General features: G+C 31.9%; 1 protein-coding gene across 1 annotated transcript; it reads right to left on the reverse strand.

Annotated features, from left to right (window-relative positions):
- Positions 1-11,484: 11,484 nt before the first annotated feature.
- On the reverse strand, positions 11,485-12,021 carry LOC120132419. Its single transcript, XM_039149182.1, has one exon. The coding sequence runs from the start codon at positions 12,019-12,021 to the stop codon at positions 11,485-11,487; it is 537 nt and encodes a 178-aa protein (XP_039005113.1).
- Positions 12,022-16,203: the final 4,182 nt, after the last annotated feature.

Genomic DNA, 16,203 nt, shown 5'->3' on the forward strand with positions numbered 1-16,203 from the left:
TATGAATTCCGTGGGTTGCACACTTAGTTCTGATATGATCGTTCATGAACAATTATGAATTCCGTGGGTTGCACACTTAGTGTCAATATGGTCATTCATAAACTTATTATGAATTTCATGGGTTGCACACTTAGTGTCAATACGATCCTTCATAAACTTATTAAGAATTCCATGGGTTGCACAGTTAGTATCGATACGGTCGTTTATAAACTTATTATGAATTATGTGAGTTGCACACTTAGTCCCGACACGGTCATTCATAAACATATTATGAATTATGTGGGTTGCACACTTAGTGCCGATACGGTTGTTCATAAACATATTATGAATTTCGTGGGTTGCACACTTAGTGTCGATACGGTTGTTCATAAACATATTATGAATTCGTGGGTTGCACACTTAGTGCCATACGGTCGTTCATAAACATATTATGAATTCCGTGGGTTGCACACTTAGTGCCGATACGGTCGTTCATAAACATATTATGAATTTTGTGGGTTGCACACTTAGTGCTGATACGGTCGTTCATAAACATATTATGAATTCCGTGGGTTGCACACTTAGTGCTAATACGGTTGTTCATAAACTTGTTATAAATTCCCTGGGTTGCACACTTAGTTCCATACGGTCGTTCATAAACATATTATGAATTTCATGGGTTGCACACTTAGTGTCGATACGACCGTTCATAAACATATTATGATTTTCGTGGGTTGCACACTTAGTGTCAATACGGTCGTTCATAAACTTATTATGAATTCTGTGGGTTGCACACTTAGTGTCAATACGGTCGTTCATAAACATATTATGAATTATGTGGGTTGAACACTTAGTGTCGATATGGTCGTTAATAAACATATTACGAATTCCGTGGGTTGCACAGTTAGTATTGATAGTACACATAGTACTAGGGATGGGAATGGGTCGGGTCGGGTTTTTAGTCCACCTGACCCGACTCGAGAACAAAGGATCCTCCACCCGAGACCCAACCCGACTAAAACAAAATTTCACCCGATCCGACATATAACTTAGAAACCCGACCCGACCTGAAATAATAAAAAATATTATTTTTATTCAATAAAAACTGTGACTTAATTGAAAAAACTTATATATAGAGGGGTATTATTGTAATTATTCATAAATATATAAGATAAAATTATATATCACACTTAAAAAAAACCTGATATGAACATGATTTTTTAAATAAAAACCCGACCCGATCGGGTCGGGTTGGAACCCGTCGGGTTCGGGTCCAATGCTTATCCCTACATAGTACTGATATAAAAATGCAACATATGCATTTAAAACATTCATATATAACTCTTAATGTACATAATAAATGCACTCATCTGATATGCCTCACTAGTATACTGTAATGATGTCCGACTATTCGGCAACTTTATCCTTGCTCTTTTACTTGCTTGACACTGGAGCTTGGTTACAATCTACACAAGCATCCATTAAGTACACATACTATACAAATGTTAGTATATTCTCTGACATTTATACTTTAATAATACTCAAAGTACTATTATTTCCAATTTCTATCAAAATTCATCATATTTAAAATATTTAGGCTCAACAATATTTATACCCATAGTATGATATCGATACTTCTATATTATGGTATCGATACTCCCTTCAGTATCAATACCATTTCTGCATTCTGGAATCCATGGTATCGATACCTTCCTCTTAGTATTGATACCCACAACATATATCGATACTAATTGCATCAGTATCAATACTGTTAATCTATTTTCCTAAATTTAAACCTATAGTATTTGTACTGTTCTTCCAGTACTGATACCCTTACCCATATTTACCCCTTTTACTTCCATTTTACACAAATTTCACCTAAATCTCCTACTCTTATCTCTAACCATACCATTAAACACATTATCACTTATCTAAACTAACTTACATCCATAAATCTCCTTATAACATCCATAATCTCCAAAGAACACTAAAAACTAAGAATCACACTAATTTTCCAAGCATGCTTTTAATCACATCCAATGCTTCTAATCTCTTATTTACTCCTTTGACAAGTCAAATTTACTTGTATTCCTTAATTAAAACTCATATTTCATCATATCACTCAAAAACCAATTTTCTTCAATCTCAAATAATTCACTAATCAGATAGTTTTAATCATCCATGAACCTTCCTTAAACCTCTATATCACTTAAGGTTTCAAAATCAACCCATAAACTAAAGGAAACCCCAACTTAAAGAAAACTTACCTTTAGCTGTGGAGGAGAGCACGTGACAAACAAAAGAGAAAAGAAGAGAACTTGGTTTTTTCTGAACTTTTTCCATTTTTCTCTCTTAAATATCCCTAATATAATAACTTCTAAATTCATTCCCTCTAAATGACCAAAATGACCTTTCATTCTTCCATTCTTACTAATTGGTCTTAAACACAAATTTCCTAAATCATTTCTTAGACTTTATCATTTATTCAATTTAATCCTCCAAATTTTAAATCATTTCAATATAGTCACTAACGCGATATTTAGGGTATTACAATTCTCCCTCTTAAGAAAATTCATCCTTAAATTTAAAGAACTAACTGATACGAAGAGGCGTGGAAACTACTTACTCATGTCCTCATCTCTTTCCCAAGTAGCTTCTTCTACCTTATGATTTTTCCAAAGCACTTTAACTAAAGGAATCTTCTTGCTACGCAGTTCCTTGTTTTCTTTAGTCAAGATCCGCACTAGTTCTTCCTCGTAAGTTAAATCTAGTCGTATCTTTATTTCTTCGGGTGTTATGACATGGGATAGATCTGATCGATACTTTACTGAGCATCGATACGTGAAAAAAAACATTGTGGATCTTGTCCATATCAGGAGGCAAAGCTAACTGATAAGCTACCGGTCCAACCCTTTTCAAAATCTCATAAGATCCAATGAATCTTGGACTCAACTTTCCTTTACGCCCAAACAATAATACTTTCCTCTAGGGCGATACCTTTAGGAATAATTTATCTTCCACTTGATATTCAATATCTTTTCTTTTTAGATCAGCATAAGATTTCTTTCGATCAGAGGCTATCTTTAGATTATATTGGATAATTTCCACCTTATCCTCCATTTCTTTCATCAAATCCGGGCCAACTAGGTCTCGATCTTTTAATTCAAACCAATTTAAAGGTGTTCTACACTTTCTCCCATACAAGGCTTCATACGGAGCCATCTTAATACTCGATTGGTAACTATTATTATAAGAAAATTCCGCTAAAGGAAAATACCTTTCCTATAATAATGTGAACTCTACATGCCCTTAGCATATCTTCCAATACCTGAATAGTTCGCTTTGACTACCCATCTATCTGCGGATGAAAAGCCGTGTTGAAATTCAATCGGGTACCTAATGCCTCCTGCAATGACTTTAGAACCTTGAAGTAAACCTTGGGTCTCGATCGGACACTATTGATATAGGCACTCCATACAGTCTAACTATCTCTTTTATGCACAACTCATCATATTTATCCATCAAATAATATGTTCGTACCAATATGAAGTAAGTTATCATGGTAAATCTATCAACAATCACTCATAATAAAGTCTTTCTTACTAGGTGTCAAAGATAGCCTTGTAACAAAGCCCACAGTGACTCGTTTCCCCTTTTCTTTCATGAATCGAGATTGATTAAAATAATCTAGAAAATACTTGATGTTCAACTTTTCTTCTATTGATACGTCAGACACTTTGCCACAATTTTCTTGAGGGCTCTTTTCAAACCAGACCACCAAACCGACTCTTTAAATATTGGCACCTCTTGTTTCCACCTGATTGCATAGTCAACAGACTTAATTCTCCAAAAAGAATATCTTTCTTAAATTATTCATCGTGAGAAGACAAAGTCCCCCGTGATAATACAAACATCCGTTGGACCCAACCTCAAAAGTCCTTAATCTCTTCATTTTCTACTTATACAATTCTTATCATGAAATTTTAATCTTTCTTGTCTCAGGTTCAACTTTTTTGAGTCCACAAGTACGTTAGGCTTTTGCAATTAGCATAACTATAGCACCGCTAACTATACAGATAAAGGCGTCAAATCTTTAAAGCAAACTCGACTTCTCCCAACTCTAAATCATGCGTAGGGTAATTCCTCTTGTGAGTATTTAACTCTATTAAGGTATATTCCACAACTTTATCTTTTTGCATAAGCACCATTCCTAAGCTGTTAGGAGATGCATCACTATAAAACACATAATCTTTACCAACTCAAGTTGTATAAACACTGGTGCCTCTATTAAAATCCTCTTTAGCATTTTAAAACTCTCTTAGCTTGGAATACACCAAAATATCATTTATAAATACCACTAAAAATTGATCCAAGTAAGATTGGAATACTCAGTTCATCAAGTCCATAAATATTTCAGGAGCATTCGTCAATCCGAATGGCATCACCATAAATTCATAATGTCCATACCGAGTCTGAAAAGTTGTCTTTGATATATCCTCCTCTTTAATCTTTAATTAGTGGTATCTTGACCTAAGGTCTATCTTAAAGAACACTGATGTGCCTTTCCATTGATCAAACAGATCATCAATCCTCGAAAGTGGATACTTATTCTTTATTGTTACCTTATTTAACTGTCGATAATATATGCATAACCACATAGATTCATCTTTCTTTTTGTTGATAACACAAATACTCCCCAATATGAAACACTCAGTCTAATGAATCTTTAATCAATCAACTCTTTTAATTGGGCCTCTAATTCTCTTAACTTGCTTAAGTCATTCGATACGAAATCATAGAAACATGCTCAAAACCTTGATAACCATCAACCTTGAATTCCACCTCTTGATCTGGAGGTAACCTAAATAATTCATCTGAAAAGACATCTATAAATTCTTGAGTTGTGAAAATATCATACAATTCTACTTTAATTATTTGAGCATTTATCACATTAGCCAGAAAAGCTATACATCTTTCTGACATCATTTTCTTCACAATCATTGTCAATATCACCTTGAGCGATGATTTTTGCTTTCTCTCCAAAAATTATAATTTCCATATCCTCTGCATCTTTCAGAAATAATTGTTTCTTGAGGCAAACAACTTTATACCCAATATAATCTTAACTCATCAAATGATAATTCCATCAGATTCACCGGGAACATAATCCTTGGAATCTTTATCGAATATTTACTACCTGTCCAACGCCCACTTGTACCATGGCCCATAGGGTTTACCGACATCATCTCACTCGAGATTAAGTTGAATAGAATACTTTTATTTTAAAATTTCTTATTTCCTTATTGAGGTAATCCGTGTAACTTTTCCGGATCCATTGAAAATATTCTCAAGTAGTTAAAATATTTTCTATCTCAACTATGAAAGTCTAAATATCCACATCATTTAATAAGAAGACTTGACAACTTTGTAGCAATAACTTCTTTAGCAGTTAATGCTTAAATTACACTAGTAACCAAATTTACTATTTTTCCTATCATTACGAACTTGACATTTTTTCAAGTTCTCGAGAATTAATCTCAATTCTAAATAATAATTCATTGTAGCATGAAATGGGTAGAAAATCAATTTTCACAAATTACCTTCTAAAAGTAACTCTATCAAGTCCATAAAACTTAACATGTATTCTCAAACAAACTCATAATCATTTGATTCACTAATAACTCAGCTTTCTATAAATTTTTATTGGTCAACGTATTTACCGCTTACTCAAATTAACAATGCTTTAAACAATTTAATGATTCACTTAAATATTTCTCAATTATTTAAGCTTACCTGTAGAAACCTCAGAACCATGAAACGTCGTTAAACGCTGAGACATTCCTTCCACAGAATGAAGAAAAATCCCTAGTAACTTCTACCCTTCTGAGGTGTGATATTGAAATCATGTCGGATTCTTTTGGGTTGATTTTGATCTCGACCTTATTTTCAACATTGTCAACTTTCTTACCTTTATCTTTATTTTCCGACATCTAAACACAATCAAAATCATCTTCCATTAATAAAGAGTGACTTTACTTCCTTATAAGCATAAAATATATATACAACTATCAGTAAACTTTTGACATCCTAGTGGCATGTATACATTCTTAACAAAATTAATACTCATTTCACGTCCAGAAACGACTAAACCTATAGCTTTGATACCAATAGATGTAGCATCTATCACCTGACTTTTAAAACATTCTTGATACTTGAAAATCAGTAAATTTTTCGTTTTCTTTAGATAAGTCATTTAATAATATAGTTTATAAGACCTTCAATTATATATATTAAACACATCTACTCCAATTAGCAATATTAGTTCATGTTATCCATATTTAAAATCAATATAAGACGATCTAGTTAACCTATTACAAATCAGTTTCCAAAATATTTAAATATAGCTAATAGGACATTCATAAGTACATGTCACTAAACTAAGTCAAAAATTACATCATAGGATGTCTTACTGGTATTGCAGTATATTCCTTGATGCTTGGAGTTTCTCGATATTCTTTACTTCTAATCTCGACTTTTACCTAAGTGTGAAACCAACATACGCTAAATATTTACTTAGTGAGGCATATTAATATAAAATGAATTATACTTAAATATAAGCATATCCCAGATTATCAAAATACAAACGAAAATCATATAATTCATATCAATATATCAAATAGGCTTGGCGAACCAATCTTAAATCAAATAACATGATAATTATCTTTAATATGCCACCATAGTATCAATCAATATTTTCTAATTTATCCTTTGTTTGCCAAATATATGTTGAATGAAAATGCATGGTACATGAGTTGCACATAAATGTCGTAATTAAAATATAAGTATATCGTAACTATCAAAATTCGAATTTACTGTTTTCATAACATTATAAGTTCTTTGGGGTGCACACGTAGTGTCGATACAGTTGTTCATAAACTTATTATGAATTTCGTGGGTTGCACACTTAGTGTCGATACGGTCGTTCATAAACATATTATGAATTTCGTGGGTTGTACACTTAGTGTCGATAAGGTCGTTCATAAACTTGTTATGAATTTCGTGGGTTGTACACTTAGTGCCGATACGGTCGTTCATAAACATATTATGAATTTCGTGGGTTGCACACTTAGTGTCGATACGGTCGTTCATAAACATATTATGAATTTTGTAGGTTGCACACTTAGTGTCGATACGGTCGTTCATGAACATATTATGAATTTCGTAGGTTGCACACTTAGTGTCGATACGGTCGTTCATAAACTTATTATGAATTACGTGGGTTGTACACTTAGTGCTGATATGGTTGTTCATAAACATATTATGAATTCTGTGGGTTGCACACCTAGTTCCGATAGTACACATAGTATTGATTTAAAAATGCAACATATGCATCTATAACTCTTAATGTACATAATAAATGCACTCACCTGGTATGCCTCACTAGTATGTTGCAATAATGTCCGACTATTCGACAACTTTATCCTTACCCTTCACAAGCATCCATTAAGTACACATACCATACAGATGTTAGTATATTCTCTAACATTTATACTTTAATAATACTCAAAAGTACTATTATTTCCAATTTCTATTAAAATTCATCATATCAAAAACACTACAGGATCAATAGTATCGGTACCCCTAGTTTGGTATCGATACTTCTATACTATGGTACCGATACTCCCTTCAGTATCAGTATCATTTCTGCATTATGGAATCCATGGTATCGATATCTTTCTCTTAGTATCGATACCCATAAAAATATCGATATTGTTCATCCTATTTTCTCAAATTTAAACCTATAGTATCGGTACTGTTCTTCCAGTACCGATACCCTTGCCTATATTTTACCCCTTTTACTTTGAATTTTACACAAATTTCACCTAAATATCTTACTCTTATCTCCAACCGTACCATTAAACTCATTATCACTTATCTAAACTAACTTACATCCATAAATCTCCTTATAACATCCATGATCTCCAAGGAACACTCAAAACTAAGAATCACACCAATTTTCCAAGCATGCTTTTAATCATGTCCAAGGATTCTAATATCTTATTTACTTCTTTAACAAGTCAAATTTACTTGTATTCCTTAATAAAAACTCATATTTCATCATATCACTCAAAAACCAATTTTCTACAATCTCAAATAATTCACTAATCACTTAGTTTTAATCATCCATGAACCTTCCTTAAACCTCTATATCACTTAAGGTTTCAAAATCAGCCCATAAACTAAAGGAAAAACCAACTTAAAGAAAACTCACCTTTGGCTATAGAGGAGAGCACGTGACGATCAAAAGAGAAGAAGAAGAGAACTTGGTTTTTTCTGAACTTTTCCCCTTTTTCTCTATAAAATATCCCTAATATAATAACTTCTAAATCCATTTCCCTATAAAGGACCAAAATGCCCTTTCATTCTTCCAGTCTTACTAGTTGGTCTTAAACACAAATTTCCTAAATCATTTCTTAGACTTTACCATTTATTCAATTTAATCCTCCAAATTTTAAATAATTTCAATATAGTTACTGACCCGATATTTGGGGTATTAAAACTGCAGATAGTTATCCATAACCATCTGACTAGTTTCAGCGTAAAAGTTTCGAGGAGCAAGCGTTGATAATGGTTCTCCCAAATCGTAATCCAGTATCTATGCTTCACCACCCAGTTGACCTCTTGTTTTCCTCGTCTGTCTATGTTATGCATATTGTCTAAATTGATATATGCTTCAGGAATATAATGCGTACAACAAAACTGACGGAGCACGTGATCAATCAGATGCCACTCAACAGTAGCATAACATATTAGAGGCGCAACTGACATCCAAATATCTAATGGCCCACTCAAGTGGGGTGAGATGCAAGCCTTTGTTTCATCGCTCGCATAAGGTATACACTGAAACTGAAACATAAATATATAGTTCTTATCAATATAATATTCTAAATCAAGTATTTTAAATTAAATTCTTCATATTTAAAGACGTACCTCAGACCCAGCTTTTTGATCAATAATTAAACGGATATCCTCTAGTTCACTAGGGATATCTATATGATTCTTTCTTCTCATCGACCACCTATTTAATAAAATATAAACATTATGTAATTATTTAATTAAAAAATATTTAAATCAAAATTTAGTTTTGAAATTACCTTAATAATAACGGGAATACATATGACTCATAAACGATTGGGCATAAGAAAGGCATTTGAAACCCACCCATGATTGGAGAAGCAGGAGACATCCACCGATAGCAGTTTTACTATAATTCGTTGCACAACACATTTCTCTAAAGAGAAATGCCAAAACTGCGGCGCCCCAACTGTATTTTCCTACTTCATCAAAATCAATAAGATGAAGCAACCACATACAATGCACCTGGTTGCGAGATTTCTCGGACATCAATATTCCTCCAATGATTCGTAGTATATATGCCTTTGCTTCATCATTAGAAGCATTTTCATTCAAATCTTCACAATTGGCTTTTAGTCGTGATAAAGATATCCGACCTCCATTGAAATCTGGCGGAGAAACTCCAAGATACTTCATGCATAGTGAATGCTAATCACCATCGGCTGCACCACACATAATATTTCCATCAACGGGGAACCCCAAATGCATTGAGACATCCTCCATGTAATTGTGCACTCTCCATATGGAAGATGAAATGTGTGTGTCTCTGGTCTCCACCTCTCAATTAATGCGGAAATTAGGTTGGGTTCGATTTTACAACCTCCAACAACTTTCGCAATATACTCGAACCCGACTGTAGACAGACACTGCTAAATATGTGTTGGTGTTGGTATCATTTTCCTAATTAATAAACGTTCCAAAAATTTAAAATTAATATAAATTCATGAAAACTTTAAATTAAAAAAATTAAACATTTACATAAATTTGAAAAAAAAATATTATCATATCACTAAAATGTCTTGAGATATGATTTGCATCAAATGCAACAGCATCTCGCTTTTCATTATAACTATAGGCAAACAAATATAATTAACACAAATAATTAATTAATAAATATAAATATATATAATAAATATATAAATATTTTAATAAAAATATAACATTATTTTTAAATAATTATTTATAAAAAGAATATAACAACTTTTAAAAGAAAATATACTAATTTAAAAATAAATTTCTTACCAACCATTAAGAAATTTTTAACTCAAATAAGAGAGTGATTTGAGTTATATTAGAGAGAAAGAATGATTTGGTGTGAAGAATAAGGAGTTAATAGGGTTTATATAGAGGGAGGAAGAGGGGGTTTAGGTGAGAAAACGGGTGAGAATTAATTATCCTATTAATAGAATGCGCGTCCCCAGAAACGCGCCTTCTGACGTGGCATCAAAATCCCGCGAAGGCGCGCCTCCTGCAAAGCACATCTCCCGCGTGGTAGCACAGTCAACAGAAACCCATGAAATGTCCGTCCCCTTAAACGCACCTTCTGTCTTGTCAGTAAAAATCCCGTTAAAGCGTACTCCCGCACGTTCCTTCCACATTAGCCCTTCCATTAGATATTAATGTAAGTGATTTGATTAAATACAATTAAATAATTAATCGGTCTAATTGACAAAATTAAAATAACGATAACAAAAATAAAAGGACTAAATAGTTAAGTGATATAATTTATCCAAATTTTTAACATGATTATAAACTAATCTAATTACAAAAGATATCCGATTATTTCAAGTTCTAATAAAAAAATCATTTCAAATTTTGATATGAAGTTCTGGTTATTAGTTATTTCATTTCAAATTCTGATCATCATATCATTTTAAGTTCTTATATGATGGACAATTATTATCATATCATTTCAAATTCGATCATTTTCTGTAAAAGTAAATTTTCCTCTCCCTGGCCCTCCCGTGTTACTTCACTGCTTCCTTAAGTGCATACTCCAAAACTAGTATTCACCGTGTATTTTGTAGTTGTTATCTAAATTCCAATATGTACCGATCGCATAGGTTCATTTCAAATGCATCAAACGTATTAATACCAAAACTCATGTTCCCGTAAGAATCATAGCCACAGGCGATAAAAAAAATAGGGTAGTGTGTATACTTGACTCATCGTTGTTGAAATGATTAAAAGAATTATTAGATTATTTTTGCAAAGAAATAGGATTGAGGTGCCAAAAAAACTCACTGTGCAAAGCACAAAAACAATTAAAATACTGAGAAATCACAACTTTTACTAATAATTAAAATAACTGATACATAAAACAAGCTCAACACATTCATAGCTCAACTTCTAATGAAAAGACAAAATATAACCTATACTAGAAAATAACATAAGCTTGTGGCAAAGAAAGAGAAACCCAGTAAGACCTTGCATGTTAAAAGCAAACAAACAACCCCTAAATCTAGATCAACTTACACTATGCACCATTAGGGCAAGTTAAAACCTAATTTTTTTTTCGATCTGTCCCCTTGAAAAAATAAGGGATGACCGAATGTTAAACAACCGATACAAATTAATTCAAATATACCACTACAGATCGAGCCTCAGCATCATCCTCAAGTCACTTGTGGCATCGCTGTTCTTTACAGAAACCTCCATCTTCTTAGTGAAGAAGGCTGGCATCGGAACAGAACTTGGAGGAGGCGAGGTTATGAAGGCAGACCCAGCATAAAAGGGGACTGGGTTGACCTTATTTTTGTTGTTGCTGTTGTTGTTTAACTCGGTGAGTCGTGTCTGGATGGGAATCGACAAGGGATCTGGACCTAAACGGTTAGTGGAACCCAGATCTACATCAACGTTTTCCTTTTCGAACCTATCGGACTTCCGGGGCGACCGTTTTTCTGGAAATTCGCCACGTTTGAGGATCTTCACTTGACCCATCACGAAATTAGTGGCCGGGAATTTGGTATCGACAGATGGAGGAGGAGGGGAGGTGGTCGGAGACCGGTTCCTACGTTTTGGGTTTGCCCGATTCGAACGGTTCGGGTTCGAGAAAAGATTTTTGTGGTGTTTCATGGGATTCGATATCTTTAAATAATCCTCTGGTTGTAGAACTGCAACACCCATGGCTGGAAAATAATATAAAGAAATGAACGATTAAAGAGAATTAAAAGAGATTTGAAAACGGAGATTGAGAGCTTTCCAGAGAGAGAATCAGAATGAAAATATAATCAAGAAATGTCTTCAAAGCGGTAAGGAAATGGAACATGAGTATGGCTAGAGGAAGGAGGGGAATTTATAGGGGAAAGCTAAAATGAATTTAAATTAATTTCCTTTATGAGGGCTTGAAAGCTACTCTCTCATCATGCGGTGTCTCTTTTGCCCTTTCTTTTATGCATAAATTACAAAACTAGTACACCTACTTGATGAGAAATGACAAAAATATCTCAATAATAATAATAAAATTCAGGATAGTTCAAGATTTAGAGGTTCTGTGTAATTTTGAGTTGGATTTGAGTATCGATAAGCTTAATTCAAACTTAAAATAAGAAACCAAAGTTTGGTTTTAGTTTATAAAAATTTAAATTTAAAATATTTTTGTTCTTTAACTCGATTGAAGTTTGAAATCGAACTCGATTTAAGCTTAAAAAATGGTTGTCCCCTTTTCCCATATGTATGGGGTAAGGGGGTAAGATAGTAGACTACCCCCAACACCAAGTTGAGAGCAGCTTCCGTAAGAGACCTCCGAATTATGAAATGCTCTCCGTGGGACTCGAACTTTAAAAATATAAAAATCTTTTATTGTATTTTTAAATATATATATATATATATAAATATTAATATTATTAAATTAATTAAAAAATATATATAACATTTTTCATATCGATCACGAATCATTTGATTACATTTCTTAAAATTAAATATTATTTATAATCTATTAAAAAATGTGTGACTTGGAATATAATTTGAAGTATCGCACTTTTGGATTTTAGCTGGTCCAAGCCACAGTCAATAAGGCAACATTAAACAATTCAAGATTTTTCGGGTGTGTCAAAAACCTCGGTCACGATTTAAAGAGGAATGGGTTGCGTCTGACGTGGCTTTGGATATCCACCATCTTAACACTTCACCCTTGTACTTAACTTTATTTACGAAAGCACCCAACAGTTAGGTTCCCCGTTTTGGACGACACGGTGGACCAGTTTTGACGTTTGTGATTGCATGCCACGTATTCAAACTTTAATTGAGTTTTGGATTAATTTTGAAAGGCATCCTAAAACTCTAACATAGATTTGCATTGGTCTCTAAAATTCAAAAAGATTGAATTAAGTTTGTTATTATTTGACACGATTGTCCGGGCGAAATAAGGGGTTAGAGAAGCCAGACTTCCCTACTAAATGTCTAAATGGTAAAATTGTTAATTTATTTCTTTTAAATTTTAAAGATTCAAAAAAATATAAAATTATAGTTTTGGCTCGATCCATGATAAATTTTTACTTCAAGACTTTATAAATATATGAAATTTTAAGTTAAAACAATATTAAAATTATATTTTAACTTTTCAGAAAAAATATAATTTGTTACAAAAGATATATATAGACCAAATTCAAACTCATGTATACCTATTATATTAGCTGTTTAGATTTGACATGTTTTAAAATAAAATATTTTTCCTAAAATTGAATGATAGTTCTTTTATTAACATATTCAGATTAAAGCAAATCATGCAGTCAGTATACACATTTTCTTAAATTTATTCCATCTATTTTAAACATACTCCAAGTTAGATTTGAGTTGGCATTCTATGTCCAAATTGATATGGTGCAAATATTTCAAAAACTCATTAAGAAAACTTTAAAGTTTGAGGATGGATTTAGAATAAAGTATAATTTGGGAGCATGTTGTGTAAATTAACCCTAAATTTTAAAAGCAAAGAAAGTGGTGAATCAAGTAGGATTTGTCGTTAAGGAGGAAATGAATGGGCATTAGTTGAATAAGAAAGAGCATCGGTTATAATTATGTATAAGAAGATAGAGAGAGGGACAGACAGCTGGAGCTTACTCACGTGTAAACGTGTCGAGCAAAGATAGGGGAGATGCAGACGTGTGAACTCGTCGGAATGCTGACAGCCGACTTGCATTTCATTAAAGGTTCTTGCATTTCACTTATCACAAGAATACTCTAAAATTAATAATTTTTTTAATGATTCCTCCCTATTCTTATTTTATGTTATCTCAAAATTATAAACATAATAATAATATACAAAGAGTTTAATTTATTAAAATATTAATAATTTAAGTGTTTAACATTATTTTATATTTTTAATATTTAATATATTAATTATTTGTAATTTTACGAGATGAAAAATAATATTACTGTAAAAATATAATTATTTAAAATGATATTTAATTTTAAGTTATTAAAAATAGATCTTATACATTGAAAAATAATATTTTTGTCCACTCCAGACTATAAAATTATTTTTTATATTACACTATATTTTATATAAATACATATTATACTTATGAAAATTATTTAAAAATAAATTTAATATGATAATTATATATTAAATGTATTTTTTCTCAAAAGTTAAATATTATAACGATTAAAATATTTCTATGAATTTTCATTCAAATATTTATAATTTAATATTAAAGTTTAACTTTAAAAAAAAAACAATTGGGTAAAATATGCATTCAAGTAATATTATGTTTCTCCAACAAAACATTGTAATTTTATATTCCTGCTAAATAAATCAAATAAGGGAATACAACATTTTCAGAGTAATGTTACATTACCGTAATGTTATTCCCAAATATAATCTTATATTCCACGAACCAAACGTTCCCTAAAGGTAAACTACTTAAATATTTAGTACTTAAGCTATCAGTTTTTGCCGTTTTAGTACCTAAATTTTCAATTTTTTAAAAATCATACTTAACATTTAGTTTTTATTTTATTTTAGTACCTAAATTATCAGTTTTGGTTCGCCTTAATACTTAAACTATCATGTATTTTTTAAATTACGTTTAATTTTGAATAGGGGTACCAAAATGAAACAAAAACTAAACCTTAGGTATGGTTTTGAAAAAAACTAAAAATTTAGGTACTAAAATAGATCAAAAGTGATAGCTTAGGTACTAAATGTGTATTTTATCCTTTCTGTTGAATTATATTTTATAATATTTTAATATAAAAAATTAAGGTAAAATGTTTTTGGACTTGATTAAATTTGTTTAAATTTTTCAAAAATAATTCAAAGTCCACTAAAATAGAATTTGAGCACAAAAAATTTTCTGGGTACGTAGTATCGATACTATTATTATAGTATCGATACTCTTTAGGTAGTATCAATACTACCAGATGTTTTTCAAATTGCTCAAATTCCAGAATGCAAAATAGGTATCAATACTTAAGGGGTATCGATACTACTTCACACATGTGGTATTGATACATGAAGCATAGTATTGATACTTGTCAAGCCCAACAGTATTTAACGGCTAGTTTATTTAAATGTTACAAAGGTATTACTGATATTTATGGAAATGAGTACCGATACTCCCTGTTCTGGGTAGTTTTATTTTGCAGAAAATTAACCCCCAACGGCTAAAATGACCACAAACTCATTCCAACATATAAAAACAAGTTGAGGACACTTGAAGACGGTTGGACAACACCTGTCCAAGCAATCAAACACAATAGAAGAGCTTTTCATTTTTATATTTCTTTTTCTCTTGTACATAAGTGTGTTTGAATTGTAAATCTTTTAATTTTTTTCTTGTGAACTTAAATCTTATAAACACCCTACCTTTGAGAGGTTTTCTTGTTTACTTATTTTAACCTTGTGTAAAGGGGATTAGTTCTAGTTTAGCCTTTGAAAAGCCAAGAGTTGTAGAGGTTATCTCTTTGTCTTGGAAAAAGAAAGAACAAATTAATGAATTTATTAGAGAATCATAAGTGAAGAGCTTAGGTAGTAGATGTAGACTTGGTTGATAAGTCGAACCACTATAAATTTTTATGCAAATTATTTCATCTTTATACTCCTTACTCCCTAAACTAAAAAAGTCAATTCACCCATTCTTGGCAAATTATTCGGTTTCTCAATTGAGCTTCATCGAATCCGAACAATTGGTATCAGAGCTTGACTCATTAATAGGAGTGTAGTGCCTAAGAAGGGAAGAAAGCTCAACAAAATTCTGAGGTCATACACATGTTGTTTTGTGCATTTGGTCTGGATGTTTATGAAGGAGTTGTTTTGCGTTCAAATGCCAAGGAGTTTTGAAATAAGCTTGAAGAGATTCATGGAAA

This window comes from Hibiscus syriacus, unplaced genomic scaffold (assembly GCF_006381635.1).
Source record: "Hibiscus syriacus cultivar Baekdansim isolate YM2019G1 unplaced genomic scaffold, ASM638163v2 tig00001728_pilon, whole genome shotgun sequence".
NCBI classification, from domain to species: Eukaryota; Viridiplantae; Streptophyta; class Magnoliopsida; order Malvales; family Malvaceae; genus Hibiscus; species Hibiscus syriacus.

Coding starts and splice junctions, on each gene's coding strand:
- LOC120132419 (XM_039149182.1), bottom strand. CDS start 12,021: ATGGGTGTTGCAGTTCTACAACCAGAGGATTATTTAAAGATATCGAAT.